At 44.1% G+C, this 14,318-nt stretch overlaps 1 protein-coding gene across 1 annotated transcript; it reads right to left on the reverse strand.

The window, feature by feature from the left end:
• Positions 1-1,666: 1,666 nt before the first annotated feature.
• LOC117656529 (asialoglycoprotein receptor 1-like) lies at positions 1,667-14,112 on the reverse strand. Its single transcript, XM_034404696.3, has 9 exons — positions 13,966-14,112; positions 12,279-12,370; positions 10,576-10,701; positions 10,333-10,428; positions 9,803-9,874; positions 7,115-7,207; positions 5,448-5,599; positions 4,285-4,391; positions 1,667-2,642 (listed from the first exon to the last, which is right to left on the reverse strand). Exons 2-9 carry the CDS (start codon positions 12,346-12,348, stop codon positions 2,492-2,494), a joined length of 867 nt encoding a protein of 288 aa, XP_034260587.2. The 5' UTR covers positions 12,349-12,370; positions 13,966-14,112; the 3' UTR covers positions 1,667-2,491.
• Between the last annotated feature and the right edge of the window lie 206 nt (positions 14,113-14,318).

Below are 14,318 nucleotides of genomic sequence, written 5' to 3' on the forward strand. Positions count from 1 at the left end.
AAGAGATTGGACAGGTTACAGGGTCTCCTGCTCCAGCAGGGAATTGGGCTAGAACAGGGGTCTCCAACCTTGGCAGCTTTAAGACTGGTGGACTTCAACTCCCAGAATTCCTCAGCCAGGTCTCTTCCAGCCCTATGTTTCTATGATCTTGGGCAGGGGGTTGGACTAGAAGACCTCCAAGGTCCCTTCCAGCCCTAGGTTTCTATGATCTTAGGCAAGGGGTTGGACTAGAAGACCTCCAAGGTCCCTTCCAGCCCTATGTTTCTATGATCTTAGGCAAGGGGTTGGACTAGACTAGAAGACGTCTAAGGCCCCTTCCAGCCTTAGATTTCTATGATCTTGGCAGGGGGTTGGACTAGAAGACCTCCAAGGTCCCTTCCAGCTCTAGGTTTCTATGATCTTGGGTAGGGGGGTTGGACTAGGACCTCCAAGGTACCTTCCAGCCCTAGGTTTCTATGATCTTGGGCAGGGGGTTGGATTAATAGACCTCCAAGGTCCCTTCCAGCCCTATGTTTCTATGATCTTGGGTAGGGGGGTTGGACTAGGACCTCCAAGGTACCTTCCAGCCCTAGATTTCTATGATCTTGGCAGGGGGTTGGATTAATAGACCTCCAAGGTCCCTTCCAGCCCTATGTTTCTATGATCTTGGGTAGGGGGGTTGGACTAGGACCTCCAAAGTACCTTCCAGCCCTAGATTTCTATGATCTTGGCAGGGGGTTGGATTAATAGACCTCCAAGGTCCCTTCCAGCCCTATGTTTCTATGATCTTGGGTAGGGGGGTTGGACTAGGACCTCCAAGGTACCTTCCAGCCCTAGATTTCTATGATCTTGGCAGGGGGTTGGATTAATAGACCTCCAAGGTCCCTTCCAGCCCTATGTTTCTATGATCTTGGGTAGGGGGGTTGGACTAGGACCTCCAAGGTACCTTCCAGCCCTAGATTTCTATGATCTTGGCAGGGGGTTGGATTAATAGACCTCCAAGGTCCCTTCCAGCCCTATGTTTCTATGATCTTGGGTAGGGGGGTTGGACTAGGACCTCCAAGGTACCTTCCAGCCCTAGGTTTCTATGATCTTGGGCAGGGGGTTGGATTAATAGACCTCCAAGGTCCCTTCCAGCCCTATGTTTCTATGATCTTGGGTAGGGGGGTTGGACTAGGACCTCCAAGGTACCTTCCAGCCCTAGATTTCTATGATCTTGGCAGGGGGTTGGATTAATAGACCTCCAAGGTCCCTTCCAGCCCTATGTTTCTATGATCTTGGGTAGGGGGGTTGGACTAGGACCTCCAAGGTACCTTCCAGCCCTAGGTTTCTATGATCTTGGGCAGGGGGTTGGACTAGAAGATCTCCAAGGTCCCTCCCAACTCTGTTATTCTATTGTCCTCACTCTCCAAAACGGGTTTATATTTATTCCCGCAGCCATCCAGATTACCTGCCTAATTGATGCTGAGGAGGGGATCTGGATCTGATGGATCCTTTAATGCATTTACATCTAAGTTACACATCAGCAAAATGGGCTTTCTTAGCCAGGGAAGAGGTCAAACTTAACTCGGACCTCTGACCGTTGTCCCCTTCCGCTAAGTTTGCAGTCAAAGCAGGCAGGTAATCCTCGACTTACCACCAACGAGTTTAGCGACTGTTCAGAGTTACGACGGACCACCCCGAAAGCTACTTACGACCCAGTTCTGTGGTCAATTTATTTATTTGTTTGTAAAAATTATGATCCACCCACTTTTATGACATATTTTTCCCTGTTTCCAGCCAAACATGCACATAGGAATACATTGATTTCCTTACTCATGGCATTCACAAAACAATTGTGGCTCATTTAATGACCACCACACTCAAAAAAAAGAAGGCATAAAATTGGATCCGGTCGTAATGCGTACCTTGATTTATGACTGTCCTGACTTACAATGGAAATCCTGGTCTTAAGTTGAGGACTACCTTACGAGCACAGTTGAGCCCAACATTCCGGTTGCTAAGCGAGACAGTTGTTAAGTGAGTGTTGCCCCATTGTACGACTGTCCTGGCCTCCGTTGCTAAGCGAATCACCGCCGTTGTTCAGCGAGTCACGCGGTTGTTAAGTGAATCCAACGTTCCCAGAGAAGGTCGCAAAAGAGGACATTGCAACAGGCATAAGTACACGCTAGTTGCTAAGCCTACAAATTTCGATCGCGCGACCGCGGGGATGCCAAAACGGTCGCTGAGTGTGGAAAAACGGTCCAAAGTCCCTTTTTTTTTTTAGTGTCATCGTAACTTCAAACCGTCACTAAATGAATGGTTGTAAGTCGAGGACTACCTGTAAAGTGGGAGACAGAGCGAGGAAGGGAGGAACAATGGAGGCCGCCAAAGACCGGAAGTCCCAGTCTCAAGATGGAAGCGACCATCTTGAGCGCAAACCAAGGATTCTAGCCAGCATCCAGTCCAAACCAGGATTGTTGATTGTCCGTTTTAGGGATCTGTGGGTGGGGGGGTGGGCTTCCTGTTCCCCTTAATTATCCATCTCCATCTCGCAGACGGAGCCGAAGAGCCGACTGCAATGCTCATCGTTCCAGCAGCCGTTCTCGTGAAGGTGGGCACAGTCCTCCCCGCCACCCAGTCCGTGGCCGTACCAGTCGTCCGGCTGTTCGGGGCACCAGTCCCTGAGTCAGAGAGACAAGATGGGCGCCGTGAGTCTGGGGCCGGGGCCGGTGGGAGAGGGGGATTTGGTTAAGTTTTGGTTAAGATTTTCACACCTTCAAACAAAAGAAAAAAGCAAAACGAAAGCAAAATATAAAATAAAACAAAATGCTAAAGTAAAATAAGGTGAAATATAAAATACTAAAATAAAATAAAATACTAAAATAAAATAAAATACTAAAATAAAATAAAACAAAATGCTAAAATAAAATAAAAATAAAAATATACTAAAATAAAATAACTAAAATAAAGTAAACTAAAATACTAAAATAAAATAAAACAAAATAAAACAAGATAAAATAGAACAAAATACTAAAATGAAAATGAAATATACTAAAATAAAATACTAAAATAAAATAAACTAAAATACTAAAATAAAATAAAACAAAATAAAACAAGATAAAATAGAATACTAAAATACTAAAATGAAATAAAAATAGAACAAAATACTAAAAAATACTAAAATATTAAAATAAAATAAAAATAAAATATACTAAAATAAAATAAATAAAATAAAACAAAATACTAACATAAAAATAAAAATATACTAAAATAAAATAAAGTAAAATAAAATAGTAAAATAAAATAAAGTAGAATAAAATACTAAAATAAAATAAAACAAAATAAAACAATATAAAATAGAACAAAATACTAAAATGAAAATGAAATATACTAAAATAAAATACTAAAATAAAATAAAGTAAAATAAAATACTAAAATAAAATAAAACAAAATAAAACAAGATAAAATAGAACAAAATACTAACATAAAATAAAAATAAAATAAAATACACTAAAATAAAATAAAATAAAATAAAGTAAAATAAAATACTAAAATACTAAAATAAAATAAAAATAAAATATACTAAAATAAAATAAATAAAGTAAAATAAAATAGTAAAATAAAATAAATAAAGTAAAATAAAATAGTAAAATAAAATAAATAAAGTAGAATAAAATACTAAAATAAAATAAAACAAAATAAAACAAGATAAAATAGAACAAAATACTAACATAAAATAAAAATAAAATAAAATACACTAAAATAAAATAAAATAAAATAAAGTAAAATAAAATACTAAAATACTAAAATAAAATAAAAATAAAATATACTAAAATAAAATAAATAAAATAAAACAAAATACTAACATAAAAAATAAAAATATACTAAAAAAAAATAAAAATAGAACAAAATACTAAAATAAAATAAAAATAAAATAAAATATGCTAAAAGAAAATAAAGTAAAAGAAAATACTAAAATAAAATAAATAAAATAAACAAAACAAAATAAAAAATACTGAAATGAAAATAAAACAAAATAATAAAATTAAAATTAAATAAAATAACTGTGAGGACAGGTCATAAGTAGATGTTAAAAAGTCTGTCGTAAGTTGAGGACTACCTCTGCAGAACAATCTTTTGGCAGATTTAAGATGCTTGGACTTCCATTCCCAGAATCCCCCTGCTGTGCTAAATGGGGTGTGGGGTGGGGGGATGGTGTAGATGGCCTCAAGAGTTCCTCTCGAGGCTGCCTATCGATTGGATAGTCAATGGGGAATTCTGGGGGGTGTTGGGGGGGGGAGAAACCCTTCCAGTTGAACCTACCGTGAGACTATTGTGTAGGATGAGCCGTCCACCCACTTCCAGCTGCCGCTCGTGTCCGTCAGCCCAATCCACATGAAGTTTGGCCTGACACGGACCGCCACGAATTGCTGTCAGAAAAGAAGAAAAGTGGAAACTTGAGGCACCTCAACACCCGAAAATCTTGCTCTACCAGTGAAGAAATGTCCTCCCAGCGTAAAACAATAAATAGAATTAAAAAGATCTAGTCAAATACATTGGGAAGTGAAACCGGTAGATAGAAATAACTCTTTATTTCAGCAACTTTAAGCGGGGTGGACTTCAACTCCCAGAATTCCCTAGCCGGCATATCAGTTTCCTCTTTAATTAATTGTCAGGCCATCTATTTGATATACTATGTCAAATGCATTCCCACCGTCTATTAAGAAAGTTACCCAATTTTTAAAAACGCAAAAAATAAACTAGCCATATTTATTCATTCATTTTGGTAAACTTTGGCTGGCTGGGGAATTCTGGGAGTTGAAGTCCACTCCTCTTAAAATGGGCAAACTTGAAAAAATATTGCTCTCATCCAGGGGTCTCCAACCTTGGTCTCTTTAAAACTTGTGGACTTCAATTCCCAGAATTCCTCAGTCAGCAAAAATGGCCCCTTTAAGACTTGCGGACTTCAACTCCCAGAATTCCTCAGTCAGCAAAATTCGTCCCTTTAAGACTTGTGGACTTCAACTCCCAGAATTCCTCAGTCAGCAAAATTGGTCCCTTTAAGACTTGCGGACTTCAACTCCCAGAATTCCTCAGTCAGCAAAATTGGTCCCTTTAAGACTTACAGACTTCAACTCCCAGAATTCTTCAACCAGCAAACCTGGCCCCTTTAAGACTTGTGGATGTAAACTTTGGCTGGCTGTGGAATTCTGGGAGTTGAAGTCCACTCCTCTTAAAATGGGCAAACTTGAAAAAATATTGCTCTCATCCAGGGGTATCCAACCTTGGTCCCTTTAAGAGTTGTGGACTTCAACTCCCAGAATTCCTCAGCCAGGAAACTTGGCCCCTTTAAGGCAATGTTGACAGAGGAATTCTGGGAGTTGAAGTCCACAACTCTTAAAGGGGCCACGTCTGGAGATCACTGGTTTAATCCAACTTCTCCCTGGGTCAAACAGCCACACAGGTAGGAACCTATCAGTACCTACCTGCTCCTCGTAGGAGTTGATGATCACCAGGTGAGCATCGTAGCTTTCGCACTCGGCTTTGGCTTCCTCCCACGATTTCCCACTTTGGTTTTCCCAGTAGCAGCTTCTCCGAAATGCGTCCCAGCCTTTGGGACAGCAGGCCTCCTTTCGGTCTGGGAAGAAAAGGAAGAAAACCAGCTAAGACGAAAGGAAGAGAGGCAGAGAGCTTCAACTGTGCTGGACTACAACACCCATCAGGCTGAGCTAGCCTTGCCTCTCCTTCTGGGCGGTGAGAAAATCCTGTCATTAATCGATAAGCGCTTCGCTGGGCATCGTAACAGAGTGGTTTCCCCTCGTGCCATTTTTGGGGACGGAAAATACTTCTTTCCTGTATGGGAGTCCTCAACTTACGACCTCAACGGAGCCCAAACATCTCTGTCGTTAAGTGAGACATTTATTCAAGGAAGGCCATTTTATGACCTTTTTGGCCACCGTTGTTAAGCGAGTTGCCGCAGTTGTTAAATGAATCACCTGGTCGTTAAGTGAATCCAGCTTCCCCGTTGACTTTGCTTGTGGCAGAAGGTTGAAAAGGGGATTTACCTGACTCCCCCACCCCCACCCCGGGACGCTGCGACCGTCGTAAATACGAATCGGCAGCCCAGCGTCTGAATTTTGATCAGGCTGCGATCGTGTGAAAAAAACGATCCTGTCCCCCCTTTTTTTCAGTGCCGTTCCGATGGTCACTAAACGAATCGTCGTTAAGTCGAGGACGACCGACATTATTCTTAATTCTGTTTAGAGGGCTGCTGGGAGGCTTGGCAGAGAATAAAAGCAAATGGAAAAACATCCGAAAAACAACAAAATGTTGCAGAACTGGCTGGATCTGGACCGATCCCAAATGCAGGGCGAGGCTCCAGACGCCCTGCGGGAATTATTTTAGGTGCCCCAAAAAATGCAGGTGGCACCTTGAGATGTTTGCAGAGGACGCCCAGCCGAAAAAACGATGGGGAGAAGCTCCCCAGAGATGAAAAGGAGGCCTCGTCCCATCCCTGGTGATTCATCCCGGAATTCGTTCCAAGCCAATCTCCGGAAGAGCCATCGGCTAACCTTGCTGGGCACCAAAGGGAGGGATATTCCCATCATGCACTGGGGGTCAGCATCCTCAGCTCCGCCTCGGGAGCCGACCACAGAGGGAAGCAGCCCATCTGCCCAGGATGCGAATTGGCTAAGTGGAAGGCTAAGATGGTGGGGTCCTTTGAAGGGGGGGGGGTCTGTGAGTTGGGGGGGGGGTTTCCTGGCAGATGTTTGCAGGGAGGAGGAGGAAGACGAGGAGGAGGAGGAAGACTGTGGGGTCCTTGATGGCCTCTGAGCTTGGGAGTTTTCTAGCAGACGTTTCATGACCCAGCTAGGGAACATCATCAGTGCTAGGAGGGAATGGGGCTTGTGGAGAGGAGGAGGAGAGGAGGAGGAGAGGAGGAGGAGGAAGACCAACCCTGAGCTACAAACATTAAAATGCTGAAAGATCGAAGAGCCCCCAGGGCCGTGGCATGGGAGCTGCGGGTGCCAACCCTGGCGAAAGAAGATGAGCAGGGAGATGCTCCTTTCGGCCAGCCTCTGTGCCAGGCCTCACTCTTGGCACGCCGAGGGTGTAGCTCGGCCGGCCGCCCCGCTGCCCTCTCCCTCCGCACCTGTCCGGTTGAGCTTGAAGTCCTGATAGTCACAATTGAGAGCGATGTTATTCTTACGTAGCTCCTTCAGCTGGTTGAGGACGTGGGTTGTGGCTGTGAAAGAAAGAAAGAGGAAGAGAAAGAAAGAAAGAAAGAAAGAAAGAAAGAAAGAAAGAAAGAAAGAAAGAAAGAAAGAAAGAGGAAAAGGAAAAGGAAAAGGAAAAGGAAAAAAGAGAGAGTGGGTGGGGATAAGGAAGGAAGGAAAGAAGGAAGGAAGGAAGAAAGGAAGGAAAGAAAGAAAGAAAGAAAGAGAAAGAAAGAAAGAGGGAGGATGGGGATAAGGAAGGAAGGAAGGAAGGAAAGATGCAGAGAGGGAGGGTAGAAGGAAGGAAGGAAGGAAAGAGAAAGAGGAAGAAAAGAAAGAAAGAAAGAGGGTGGGTGGGGATAAGGAAGGAAGGAAGGAAGGAAAGATGCAGGGAGGGAGGGTAGAAGGAAGGAAGGAAGGAAAGAGAAAGAGGAAGAAAAGAAAGAAAGAAAGAGGGAGGATGGGGATAAGGAAGGAAGGAAGGAAGGAAAGATGCAGAGAGGGAGGGTAGAAGGAAGGAAGGAAGGAAAGAGAAAGAGGAAGAAAAGAAAGAAAGAAAGAGGGTGGGTGGGGATAAGGAAGGAAGGAAGGAAAGATGCAGGGAGGGAGGGTAGAAGGAAGGAAAGAAAGAAAGAAAGAAAGAAAAAGAAAGAGGGAGGATGGGGATAAGGAAGGAAGAAAGGAAGGAAAGATGCAGGAAGGGAGGGTAGAAGGAAGGAAGGAAAAGAAAGAAAAGAAAAAGAAAGAAAGGGAGGGTGGGGATAAGGAAGGAAGAAAGGAAGGAAGGAAGGAAGGAAAGATGCAGAGAGGGAGGGTAGAAGGAAGGAAGGAAGGAAGGAAAAAGAAAGAGGAAGAAAAGAAAGAAAGAAAGAGGGTGGGTGGGGATAAGGAAGGTAGGAAGGAAGGAAAGATGCAGGGAGGGAGGGTAGAAGGAAGGAAGGAAGGAAGGAAAAAGAAAGAAAGAAAGAAAGAAAGGGAGGGTGGGGATAAGGAAGGAAGGAAGGAAGGAAGGAAGGAAGGAAGGAAGGAAGGAAGGAAGGAAGGAAAGATGCAGGAAGGGAGGGTAGAAGGAAGGAAAGAAGGAAGGAAGGAAAGAAAGAAAGAAAAAGAAAATAAGAGAGAGAGAAAAAAAGAAAAAGAAAGAACATATTTTAAAAAGACGGATGGAATGTCCCCCAATTAGGAATAGTTTCACAACTTATATTGTTTCTATTTCTATTTTTTATTGCATTGTAAACCACCCAGAATCTCTCTGGATAGTGAGATGGAGAGCATATAAACAAAACAAAACAAACAAACAAAAAAAATCCCCAAAACCCAAAAGAAATAAAAAAATAAAAATAAAATAAAAAATAATAAAATAAAAAATAAAAAATAAAAAAATAAAATAAAAGAATAGAATAATAAACTGAAATAAAATAATGAGCTAAAATAATAAAATAAAAGAATAGAATAATAAACTGAAATAAAAGAATAAAAGAATAGAATAGAACAATAAACTGAAATAAAAGAATAAACAAATAAATAAAATAAATAAAATAAAAGAATTATTATAGAATAGAATAGAATAGAATAGAATAATAAGCTGAAATAAAAGAATAAAAGAATAAAATAAAATAATAGAATAATAAACTGAAATAAAAGAATAAAAGAATAAAATAATAGAATAGAATAGAATAATAAATTGAAATAAAATAATAAACTGAAATAATAAAATAAAATAAAATAAAAGAATAGAATAGAATAATAAACTGAAATAAAATAAACAAATAAATAAAATAAAATAAATAAAATAAAAGAATTAAAAGAATTATTATAGAATAGAATAATAAACTGAAATTAAATAATAAAATAAAATAATAGAATAGAATAAAATAAAATAAAATAAAATAAAATAAATTGAAATAAAATAAAATAAAATAAAATAAACTTGGGGATGGGCTGAGTCTGCCAGTGCCTTTCCCCGTGTTCGGTGGGTGCCAAGGGAGGCGTAACCTGCCCTTTGCAAATGCCCCCAAAGAGGGTTCAGCCCAACGGAGCCGCCGCAGGTGCCAGGCAGACGGGCCACATGAAAGCTGCCTTGGCATCCGAGCCGTCCCTCCCGTGGGCGCCAGGCGGGAAGGGCGGAATTTTACCCAGAGGTTACACCTTCCTCGTGGCTCGGCTGCTTCCACCAGGGATAAAATCCATACAGGTTGCCCTCGACGTAGAGCTATTTGCTTAGTGACCGTTCCAAGTTACAACGGCATTGGAAAACCGTTTTTTTTTCACACTTACGACCGTTGCAGCCTCCCCGTGGTCACGGGATCCAAATTCAGACGCTCGGCACCCGGCAATGCATGTACTTACGACGGTTGCTGGGTGACTCGATCCCCTTTTGCGACCGTCCGACAATCCCAGTCAACGGGGAAGCCGAGTTTGCTTAACAACCGTGTGACTCACTCAACAGCTGCCGCGGTTCGCTTAACAACGGTGGCAAGAGGAGTTGTAGAACGGGTCCAAACTCGATGGTCTTGCTTAGCGACAGAAATGTGGGGGCTCGTTTCTGGTCGTAAGTCGAGGACTGCCTGTAATTGGATCTGGTCTTTCGGCAATTCGAGACAATTCGGGTTTTCCTTCCTTACCCCCGTCGGCCTCCTCCGTCAACTGCTTCACTTTGGCTTCCATCTCCTTCAGTTTTGCGTCCGAGTCGTTCTCTGCAAAACAGAGCTGGAATGAAAAACCAGCCCTGCGAGGTAGTCCAGACACAAGGAGGACTCAGAAGTGAGCTCAGAAATCAGAATAGAAGCTGGAAGGGACCTTGGAGGTCTTCTAGTCCAGCCCCCTACTCAAGCGGGAGACCCTACGCCATTTCAGAACAAAGGAGGACAAGAAGCAACGGATGGAAACTAATCAAAGAGAGAAGCAACCTAGAATTCAGGAGAAATTTCCTGACCGTGAGGACAATTCACCAGTGGAACTGCTTGCCACCAGAAGTTGTGGGTGCTCCATTACTGGAAGGTTTAAAAAAAAAAAAAAAGACTGGACAGCTACTTGTCTGAAATGGGCCTTCTGTAGGGCCTTCTGCTTGTGGGGGGGGGGTTGTGTGGGGCTGGACTAGATGACCTTCAAGGTCCCGCTTATTAATCCGGGAGTAATCTGGGCGAGTTTTTACCTTTATCCTGAAGGGAGGCGAACTTCTTCCCAACCGTTTCGTTGAGGCTCTTTACGCTGTCCTGCGTCTCCTTCAACTCCGAGTTGTAAAAATGTCCTGATGGGAGGAAAAGGGAAAAAACGGTTGAGGAAGAGAAATGTTCTCCTCCTTTGGGGATCACCTGGTGGTCACCGCTCCCCCTCGGCTTTTGCTGTTTGCTCAGGCCGTAAGGACGCCATTTTCGGGCGTAAGCGACGCACTCACCTTTGACTCCAAAGACGATAACCGAGATGGTGAGGATGACACTCAAAAGCAGCAGGATTAGAACCAGGCGCCGGCTGGGGAATGTACGTCGCACCCATGTCTGGCTTCTGGGGAGCTTCAGAGGGGCTAAGAAAAGAGGGAGCCAACATTGGTTTCTTTCCCAAACCTTAATAACCAGGTTTGTTTGTTTGCTGGAATCTGGAAGGAATAGCTAAACAAAGTTTAAACTGAGTGGACTTCAACTCCCAGAATTCCCCAGCCGGCCATGCCGGCTGGGGAATTCTGGGAGTTGAAGTCCACCCAGTTTAAAAGTTGCCAAGATTGAAAAACAAGATGGACTCCTCTCCAGAATCCTTTCTAGCTCTTCCACTCTATGATTCTAATTCCCAGCCGCTCTATCACCAAGGCAGAGAGGATGCTGGGAATTGTAGTTCAGAGGGAACCCCATGCGAGAACCCAATTCCCCTCCAAGAGCAACATGTCAATCCACTGATGGAACAGAAGTTGTGGGAGCTTCATCCCTGGAGGCTTTCCAGAAAAGACTGGATTGCCATTGGTCAGAAATGGGGCAGGGACTCCTGCTGGGGCAGGGGGTTGGACTGGATGACCTCCGAGGTCCCTTCCGACTCTGTTAATCTGTAGAAACAGCGCGTGGCTTCCCTCCAGAATTTGTGGGTGCTCCCAACACTGGAGATTTTTCAAGAAGAGACTGGACAACCAACCGTCTGGAATGGGATAAAGTTTCCTGTTTGGATAGTGGGCTGGACTGGATGACCTCTAAGGTCCCTCCCGGCTCTATTCTATTCTAATTCCCCAAGCCAGTGAAGGAAGCTGTTTTAAATTCAATTTATATGCCGCCCTGAGTCTTCGGAGAGGGGCGGCATATAAATTGAATTAATTAAATTAAATTAATTAAAGGTGCTACAATTGCAAAAACCTTGGTGAGTGAAGGAAGGAAGGAGGCAGGTCAGACAGAAGTAGAGCAGTTCAGAGGAAATAAAGGAAAAACCGGAAGGACAGGAGGAGGAGGAGGAGAAAAATAGGAATTAGGAGTACACCGTGGAGTAATAAGAGAGACGGAGCATCTGACCTAGCATTAAACTCCTAGTAATTCCAGATGTAACCTATAATTAATTATATATATATATCGTGACCTTCTGGCAGGCCAAATCGACAGGGTTAAGCCGGATTCGCTTAACGACCACGTTGCTCATTTAACAACGGCGGTGGGTTCGCTTAAACCATCGTGGCAAGAAAGAGAAGTTAAAAACAGGGCCCGATTCACTTAAGGACGGTCTCGCTCAGCCGCCGATGTCTCGGGGGCTCGACTGTGGTCATAAGTCGAGGACGGCCTGTAACTGATTCAGCCGGATGACCTGAAGCTTCCACTCTCTTTAATCACAATTCTCTACGAGAATGCTTTTGAAAACGGGGGGAGCCACGCAATGCCACGAAACCCACAAATCGTGGCATTTCACAACACAGCAGTTGTTGAATTGCTAACTACGACTGTTCCTCTTTTTTTAAAGGTCCCTTACTCGGGACCTTTCAAGAATTGGGGACGGGGATGGGGGCACAGCTGGAGCCCCCCTGCCCAAGGAATGAGCCACGGATCGAGGATTGCAGAGCGTGGCCTTGGGGGTCTTTCGTGGAAAGCCCTTTGCGAGACAATCCGGCAACCCCGTCTCTGAATAAAAACCCACCTTTGATCCGGGGGGCGTCCTCATTTTCGGGCTCAAGAGTCATGGTCAGATCCTGGTAGTCTCGGATCATCTTGAGACCCTTCCCCAAATACCTGGAAGCACAATACAAGGGTCACAAGACCACACAAACACACACACACACACACACACACACAGAGAATTCGTGGACTGTTCCATAATTTTTCAGAAGCTGCTTTCTTGCAGGCTCTTCTAGGTAGCACTGATGATGTTACCTAGATGGGTCATGAGACGTCTACAAGCAAACCACCAAGCTCAGAGAGCACCATTTCAACCCTGAGCTACAAATATTCTCCTTTATTGCTTCTGAACCCTGCAGGGCCTCCTTAGCCTCAGAAGTCATCTCCTGGCCTTTTGGTCAAGGAAGGACACCAGGATACCATCTGCACCCCGTCTGGGCCTCCAGAAGTTGTGGGTTGCTCCAACACTGGAGGTTTTTAAGAAGAGACGGGACAACCACTTGTCTGAAACAGTCTAGGGTTTCCTGCTTGAGAAGGGGGCTGGACTAGAGGACCTCTAAGGACCCTGCCAACTCTGTGGTTATTCTGAGTTATTTGGGTATTCGGTTCACAACTCCTGGCACCTCTTCCAAGTTTCCACACACACACACACACACACACAAATTCTCCTGGCACAAAAAAAAAACCCAGAACTGCGAACGAGAACTGTCTCTTTTTGGGGGGACCTTCTGCAGAACCTCTGAAGGCCCCACCCCAACATTTTTCCTCCCCCCCCCACCCCACGTTCCCTTCTTTCTTTTCGGCAGGAAACAAAACAGGCCTTTGAAGAAGAGGATTTGAATATCCCTGCCCCGACGAAGGAAACTAAAATTCCTAATTTTAAGAGGAGATTTTTTTGCCTTCCGCTCCGCGCTTCAGCCTCCTTCTCCGTCTCCTGACACTCAAAGGTTTTCGGAGACCGTCCCTTCTTGTGCCGAAGGGGAAACCGAGGCAGTGTCTCAACATGGCTGCTTTTCCGGAAGAGAACCGCAGCGACTCCAGAGGTGACTCCTAAACCGTTCACCTTGTTTTCTTCGGCATGGGTGACACGGCCCCTCTCCTTTTTATCTGGGTGGGGTTTTTTTTTTCTAAATGGCAGCCCCTGCCCGGTGCCCCCTTCATTCCTCAAAGCCCACCCCCCCCAATTCTCATATAAGCGAAAGCTAATCCTCAAATTCACGCAATCCTATAATCTGAGGGGTCCTTGGTGGTCTCTGAATTTGGGGCTCAGAGACCCCACAGTCCTCCTCCTCCCCCTCCTCCTCGTCTCCACAAACCCTTCCTAGCGCTGATGATATTCCCTAGTTGGGTCATGAAACGTCTTCCAAGCTCAGAGACCACCAAGGACCCCACAGTCCTCCTCCTCCCACTTTTCCTCCTCGTCTCCACAAATCCTTTCTAGCATTGATGATATTCCCTAGTTGGGTTATGAAACGCCTTGCCAGAAAACCAAACCGAGCACGGAGAGCACCTCCTCACTCAAACCCCGAGCTGCAAATATTCCTCCTTTCATCTTTTTTTAATCTCCCAACGTCTTTTCTGCCTTTGAAGTCATGTTTTTTTTCCCCCTTCTTTTTGATTTTCAAGACTCCTGGCTCAGCTAGTCCAAGATGAACCCCCACCCCACCCCACCTCCCCAAAAAACCAACCCAGAGAGAAATGAATCGCACCTGTAGCGGGGATGAAGCTAGTCCTGATTGAGGTTGAAAGGGCCTATTTTCTCTTTCTGGCCAACCTTTCACTTTCCCCTCTTTCGATCTTTGCCCTGTCAATATGTTCTTCCTGTGGGACAAAGTTTCAAAGTTTGTCCGAAGTTTGCTAAAAGAGAAGTGCCCAGCTCGGTCTGCACCGCCCCCCCCCCTTATATTGGTCTCCACGCTCAGCCCCTCCCTCGGCTCTGGGGTCTCCCCCCCTCCCTTGAAAAGAGCATTTCCCCTAAGAGAGGAACCGAAAATGCTCCAAACGTGACTCAATAGAGACAGACAAGCAACTGTACAACTCCGTATAAACCATAATCGTGTTT

Source organism: Pantherophis guttatus, chromosome 4, assembly GCF_059756535.1.
Source record: "Pantherophis guttatus breed Tessera chromosome 4, ASM5975653v1, whole genome shotgun sequence".
Classification (NCBI taxonomy): domain Eukaryota; kingdom Metazoa; phylum Chordata; class Lepidosauria; order Squamata; family Colubridae; genus Pantherophis; species Pantherophis guttatus.

Excerpts from the sequence above, each read along its gene's own strand:
- LOC117656529 (XM_034404696.3), bottom strand. The coding sequence starts at position 12,348 with ATGATCCGAGACTACCAGGATCTGACCATGACTCTTGAGCCCGAAAAT. Across the intron at positions 7,208-9,802 it reads GACGGAGGAGGCCGACGGGG|CCACAACCCACGTCCTCAAC; the intron begins GTAAGGAAGGAA and ends TTTCTTTCACAG. Across the intron at positions 5,600-7,114 it reads CTTCAAGCTCAACCGGACAG|ACCGAAAGGAGGCCTGCTGT; the intron begins GTGCGGAGGGAG and ends TTTTCTTCCCAG.